Genomic DNA, 7474 nt, shown 5'->3' with positions numbered 1-7474 from the left:
CGGGCAATCAGTGCTTGAGGCTCTTTGTAGCGGAACGATAATTGAAGTTCCCATTCTATATAAAGACTTTGAAAATGATGACCATCGTCACTCAAAAAGTGAACAGAAAGGCAATCGCCTGCTCCAGAGACCAGACGAGCGTCATCTCTTCCACCTTCGAAAGGTAGCTGTTTTCATATACCTTCAGTCAGTTTCTCTCATAACAGTCTGATGTTTGTTGCTGCTTTGTATTCCTGATGAATCTCCTTTAATATGTTAGGTTATTTATTCAGCGTAACATTAAAAATGGTTTTAATTTTGACAAACTATCCTTACGGTTATATCGAAACGTAACAAGAAAAAAGGTAGAAAAGGCAAAGTAATTTTTAACTATCATGTAAAGCACGCAATCACTGAAGAACTGTCCACTATTGTCTTCAAGCGGCCTGAACATGATCATTGGGCGTGCTGTGCTCTCTTCCCATCACCTGACCTGCCGCCGGTGCCATCTTCCCTGGCCGCAGTCGACGAACACTGAGGCGCCCTCCTCCTGTGATGGGACCCACCATGGCTGACTACACCGGCATCTTCGGACCCAAGAAACCAGTGGCCACCACCACCTCCCAGGGCGGTGGCGGTGGCGGCACCCGTCACCGGACCCCGCGGCGTCCGGCGGCGGCGGCGGGGGCGGGGGCGGGGGCGGTGGCGGGCGGCGCGCTCCCCTGGCTGCTGCTGGCGGCACTGGCGGTGCTGGGCCCGGCGCCGGCGGCCGGCCACTGCCAGTGCGGCCTGCTGGTGATGCTGGAGTCGACTGGAGGTCGGCCCTGGACTCTGGGCGAGACGGTGATGGAGACGGGACCGCGACCGGCCGACTGTCGTCAGCCCTCCGCTGAGATCGACTGCCTCAACTCCTGCGCCAACACGGTAAATTCAAACGGGGAATATGTTAGCATTTACAATTAAAAATGACAGTTTTTTTCAGATATTGTATACCTACATATGATTTGTGATGGAGACACATGTAGCTCAAACGAACTGAACGGAGGTTCTGTAGTTAATCATTCTAGCTTTTCTTTTGATATCGGTATTTTTAAATACACATGTAATTGTTTTATAAAGCGTTGTGCTGAACAGCGTTTTAAACAAAAACCATAAAAAGAGCAATTGCCTGTAGAGATTCGTCTCCACCAAGTGCCTGTTATTTCAATGATATCTAGTATAATGATAACCTAGTATAATGAATCCGTACTTTTCCTACTTACACGTAAAATGCGGATGATAGTTCAGATAAGTCGTACGACCATCCTCCTCAGGGCCTCGGCTAAGGAATTTTGACTGGTGGGCCACTTGGGCAGCGACATGGACTGACCTTCGTAGCCATAGCCCCCCCCCCCCCAATTTTCGATTTCTCTCCAGATTTCGGCCACTTTATTCTGCAAAAACGTCAGGATGGCATTAAAAAAATGTAAAAAAACGGTGTTTGATCCCCCCCCCCCCCCGACTCTTCAGAGAGAGGAGAGAGTAGGGACCCACAACCCTCTCAGTGGTGATACTCCGGCGGTGCACATAAAATCGCACAAGTATACACAAAATATTGACGCAGATTATTAAACTTTGGACGATAACTTACGGCCGGTCGGATGTTAAAAATCAGCGAGCCCTGAGTGGATCACTCGCCAACTAGTCGGAGATTCGGAAGCGGTCGGACGGGATCGGGCGTTGTCGGGTGGATCGGGAGGAATTGTGAGCAGCACGAGTGCAACTTTATTTATAAAGTGGGTTGTAGCAGGAACCCCAAAAGGGGGTTGTAGGAGCAACCCCAAATGATCATTAAGCCTATTGGTGTCGCATGGAAAAGAATTGACTCAAAAGCCCAACTGGCTTATATCGTGTCTATCGGCGAGCCGTCTGAGATCGCTCGCAGGCTTATCCCCGACCGTCTACTGGTCTGTTCTTTATTCGTAGTTTTTCTTGTAACCGACTGGTCTGCGGCAGATGCTTATGTGACTGCAACCACTCGGTCGATCGGAAAGCTTGCAAGAACTCTCGCAGACCTCGATTGGCCAAAGTGGTGATGTTGCGGGGAGAGTCACCCCCAATGAAAAGTATAATAACATCCTCAGAAATTTTAAAATTGCATCATCACGACGTTTTTGTCGTGAAAGCATACCTATTATAGTGTAGGAATAAAGACTAAAAATGTTCCAATGTACGATTTCCACCGTCCTACTCGTACTGTCGCGCTTGCAATGTTTTTTTATATCTTTAATGACAACATTTGAAGGTTTTTTTTGTACTTTCCACAAGAACTTGATGTCAGGTATAATAATTAGTTTTTCCACATTACCTGTAAAAACTGCACTTAAAATGAGGCTGAGGACGAGTTTCTTTTTAATAAAGAGACATCCTCATACGACTTTTTATACGTCGCCCCCCTAACGCTATACCAATTTGGCCACACTGAGCCGCCGACACTATCTGTAAATTGTAATTGACAGAGGCAGACGTCTTTCACGATTATTACATAAAATTTAAAGCCTCGGTCACACTTCACCGGATTGGACCAACGGACGAGAAACGGACGAGAGCTGTCAGCGTCCGGTGATGTCCGTTTGTTTCCGTCGGACGTCCGTTTGTCATCCGTTAATATCCGTTCCATGTCCGGTGGTGTCCGATTGAGCAAACCGGACACCACCGGACATGGAACGGATATTCGGATGAGAAACGGACGTCCAACGGAAACGAACGGACATCCCCCGGACATCACCGGACGCCGTCCGTTTCTCGTCCATTGGTCCAATCCGGTGAAGTGTGACAGGGGCTTAACCTACGGCTGTCTCAAGAAACCGGGAATGGTGATGGTATTAGGCGGGCAACGACGATCAAGTTCTTACTTTTAATAAATGCAACAATCAAACAATGTATAGTAAAGCCTCAGTCTCTGTCTGTATCACAATGTTACCTACGTCGTGATGTAAAATGTGAAAACTTAGATTTTTTCGGAAAATTACTGGTGGGCCAAATCTTTGAGGCTGGTGGGCCATTTCGGGTCACTGGTGGGCCATTTGGCCCACCAGTTAACATGTTAGCCGAGGCCCTGATCCTCCTGCTTAACTCCTTGGTTTCTTCACCAGATTGGGGCAATAATTGAAACTGACAGGTTAAGAATATCCTGCTAAGCTCTTTACAAGAACAAAGATAGGTCGCCTGTTTTCCATTACCTGTTCACGGGTAGCCCACGCAGAACCATGAATGGATGAGCGCACTCCAGGAGCGTCCCCCAACAGTGAGATAAGATCAGGGAGCCGGGGGGACGGGCCCTTATTTCCGCCCGGCGCGGCGACGGCGCGGTGGCACGCGTGGAGAGGCCACTCATTACCTGAGGACACTGCACTTTCGCTTTCCGTAGGCGAAAGTGAAAGGTTAACGAGTTTCAGTTGACGTACCAGTACATGCTATTTTAGCAAATCTTCTCTTGTATAGCGTTAAATGTAATCGTCAAGGAGTGTTATCTTGTGTTTTGCTTCTTCTGTTTCACTCTACTACGTTGTAAGGGCAATGGAAATCGTTTGATTATAATCAATGTTAATGTTTTCAGACTGTGGTCCTGACTGGCGACATGAACCTTCGAATGCTGCCTGTTCGACTCTCCATTGAAACTCAACGTCACGTCTGTCTGACTCTTCGGCCTCAAGAAACTCGGGTATGTTTTTCATCCCTTTTCTTTTTTTTACGCGAAAGTCCTGTTGGTTGGGATTGCTGCTAACGTGATTGGAGGCAATGATAACTATATTTGGTCTGCCACTAGAATCATAAGAGCATAGAATGGACACCGCTGTAAAGAGTTTTCTGCGAGGTCAAGACGAGAGCTGCAGCTAACTTGTTTAGTTTGGTTTACCATTGTACTGTTAAGCCGTTTTAAACTTTAAGCATTTTATGTAAGGTGCAGTAGTTTGATCACCGTATAACTATCTGCCCTGCCATTCCAAGACCTCCGAGCCGAACACCATCATGGAACGAACTGCCAGACGTCTGTCTGTGGGAGGATTCTACCGCTACTGCTCTCACGACTGGATGCACACCGGTGTCGTGTTTCCCGACAAAATCTGCTGCCTGGAAAACAAGGTGGTCGAGTGAGTACTGACGGTCGACTGTTTGATCATGCATTTTGATCATGCATTGCATGATCAAACGATTATAATTTTAGTCATATATGTACCTATTCAGGACCTCAGAAAAAGTAAGCTGTTGCGCCCAAGACGAACATCTTTGCCAAAGTTGTATTTGTATTATGATGGTAGAAAATGACCTTATGCTCATGATACAATGAAATGATATTAAAGTAAGTCCAAAAAGTATTATGATACATTTCGACTTGCGTCGTCTTCAGAATGTACATTTTCGGAATTGACAATTGACAATTGACATTCTGAAGACGACGCAATTCGAAATATATCATAATACTTTTTGGACTTATTTTAATATCATTTCATTGTATCATGAGCATAAGGTCATTTTCTAGCATCATAATATTCATAATTATGCCCAAATTAGCCATAGCTCACCTCCAACAAGTTGTATTTGCTTTCATTGTTTAAATCTTTTGAGCTATTTCTTATATTGCCATGGAAAAATGTGTCTAATCCATATTTTGAGATTTTTCCATGCTCTCACAACAGGGTAACTTAACAATAGTGCTGCAGAAGCCGAATATTTATTTTAGTAAAAAGAGAAAACTATAGTTTAGGTATTCATGTAACCTTTTTATTCCAGCTGTAATGACATCAAGGAGCCTAAAGCGCTGCCATTTAGAACAATATTCCGGAAGAGACGTCAAATCCTCTTCAGGAACGTTGCTAAGCGCTCGATTAATCGGTCAACAGCCCAGTTCAGCGATGCTGCAGGGAAACCGCCTGTCAAGGTGGCGAATCCTCGAGCCCACCTATTTGGCCCGCGCATTGGTCGTGCGTTTTACGCCCCTTACCAGTACACTGATAAGGCTAACCCAGATGAGCTCTAGAATAAGCTTCGCTCTGGTTTTAGCAAAGCGTGTATCGTAAGCGCATGACATGTTTCGCTGTGACATTTCCATGTTTATGTGTGGCTGTGAAGTAACCAGTTGCGGATTATTTCCATCGTAATTTGTGGTGTTTTGCTATCTCTGATTGAACGATGCGTACGCTTAAATATTTAAATGGTGACACCACTACAAAGTGCATTATGTTCGATGAACTACATGGTTGAAACATGTGATGTGGCTGTGATTCATACATGCTAGCAATCCACGAGCTTCCCATAAACCGTTTGGCTGAATACACATTTTGATCTCGGGCTTATTTTAATCTGACATTAGCAGAAGTTCCACCGACCGATCGTACGCAGAGTCGCTCAATCAAACATTTGATCTCGGGCTTATTTTAATCTGACATTAGCAGAAGTTCCACCGACAGATTGTACGCAGAGTCGCTCAATCAAACAACCACCGGGCGATCGTCACAACGCGGGCAGACTATGACCAAGCTGTATGTAGGGTGCAGAGGAAGCTAGAACAGCTTTATGCTAGCTGTTCGTCTGATATAAGGACGACTAAAAACTCACCTCTAGTATGCTTAAATCGATCATCTCCTGGACGCGTGTTATAAGCTGTCCACACACAGATGTCAGAGCAATCAAATTTTAACGGGACCAGGGCCTTAGCTGGGCCGTATTGGCTGTCACGTGACCCCACCTATACATAGTGAACTGAGCCTGGCTCAAACTTGGTGGCCACACAGTGAGCGCTGAACATGGTACAGTCCACAGCAGAAGCAATGTATTGTGTATTGTGTATTGTGTATTGTGCCAAGCCAACCACAGACCCAGCGGCCCATTTACAGTGGCAGTCATGCCCATAAAATACAAAAAAAAACACTACATACTACTACAAAGCACGATACATTGTCTCAGATGTAAGCACCCTGAGAACGAGCGAAATCACACACATCAGAATGGATGCAGTTCGACGGAGCCAACATATCTGCATTCGGAATTTTCTGTAGAAAATTGTTGCATAGCACAGGAATGCGAATGAAAAGTCCCGACTTTACAGTGTTCACTCTGCCGAATGCGACATGAAACAGTGCTGGCTGCCGAGAACGTCTGTTAGGGACCGCCAGACCAAACAGACTCAGAAGGTGAGGACAGTCGATCCGTCCATGGTGCAATCCCAAAACCAGGCGGAGATCGGCTTGAATAAAGCGCGATTTCAAAGAACACATGCCAAATCGAACAAGAAGCGTCTCATAACTTATGGGCAGGTCGCGACCGTGGGTGTTGGATGCCAGCCAAGACAAGAAGCGATGCTGCATGCGCTCGAGCCGCGCCAGATGTGTTACTGCTGCGCCACTCCACACAACGCTGCCATACTCAGCAATGGAGCGAACATGGGCATTGTACGCGGCGATCAGCGCACTATGGTCAAACTTGACCCGCCGGGGACACCGAGGCAGTTGGACACCTCGCATAATCATCCCCAACATTTTCTTGCATTTCCGCACGGTCACATCGACATGCTGAGCAAACGTAAGCTTCGCGTCCAATATAACACCCAGATCACGCACCTCATGACAGCGAGTAAGCTCATGACTATCCAGTCTGTACACGGCGCGAACAGGAGATGACTTGAGTGTAAATGTTATACACTGACATTTGCTCGGGTTGAGTTTTAGCTTCCAGGTTTTAGCCCAGCCACATAGTCGGTCTATATCCCTCTGTAGGACTGCAACATCTTCAGTAGATTCTACGCGGTGGAAGAGCTTCACATCATCGGCATATAACAGACAATCAGGTTCGATGCACTTTGGGATGTCAGCAACATAACACAAAAACATTAGGGGGCCCAAAATGCTGCCCTCCGGCACGCCCGACCGCACAGCGGTCCACATGGAGTGCTTGCCATTCAGGACGACACGCTGCATGCGATCGCTGAGGTAGGACGTCAGCCAGGTGTGAGCGAGGCCAGTGATTTGAAAAGAATAGCGGAGTTTGTGAAGGAGCAAGGTGTGGTTGACAGACGTGAATGCAGACGAAAAGTCTGTGTAAATGGCGTCGGTTTGTTTGCCTTTGGAAATGGAGGACCAGCAGTGGTTAAGGAAGCAGGAGAGGTTGGTGACGCATGAGCGGCCAGGCAGAAAACCGTGCTGATTGGGAGGAATGGCTGGCAAACACGCTGGCAGAAGGTTCTCAAATACAACTCTTTCCAGAATTTTTGAGCAGATAGGCAGCAATGACACCGGCCGATAATTTTCTGGATTTTTCTTAGAGCCCTTCTTGTGAACACTCACAACGTTAGCCCTCCTCCAGTACAACGGAAACGACCCTCGCGACACAGACATTTCGCACAATATTTCAATGGGAACAGCCAGCTCATCAGCACATTCTCGCAGAATGCGCGCACTGAGACCGTCCGGGCCGCAGGCCTTGTGCGGACTCAGCTCTCTCAGTAGCTGCGCGACCC

General features: G+C 46.9%; 1 protein-coding gene across 1 annotated transcript; it reads left to right on the top strand.

Annotated features, from left to right (window-relative positions):
• Nucleotides 1-727: 727 nt before the first annotated feature.
• Nucleotides 728-4999, top strand: LOC122363462. Its single transcript, XM_043332754.1, has 4 exons — nucleotides 728-903; nucleotides 3578-3682; nucleotides 3970-4112; nucleotides 4753-4999. Exons 1-4 carry the CDS (start codon nucleotides 778-780, stop codon nucleotides 4997-4999), a joined length of 621 nt encoding a protein of 206 aa, XP_043188689.1. The 5' UTR covers nucleotides 728-777.
• The last annotated feature ends 2475 nt before the right edge of the window (nucleotides 5000-7474 follow it).

This window comes from Amphibalanus amphitrite, unplaced genomic scaffold (genome assembly GCF_019059575.1).
Source record: "Amphibalanus amphitrite isolate SeventyFive unplaced genomic scaffold, NRLGWU_Aamphi_draft 000621F_arrow, whole genome shotgun sequence".
Taxonomy (NCBI): Eukaryota; Metazoa; Arthropoda; class Thecostraca; order Balanomorpha; family Balanidae; genus Amphibalanus; species Amphibalanus amphitrite.
The sequence above is the reverse complement of the archived record's forward strand: the minus strand, read 5'-3'. Positions and strand labels throughout refer to the sequence as shown.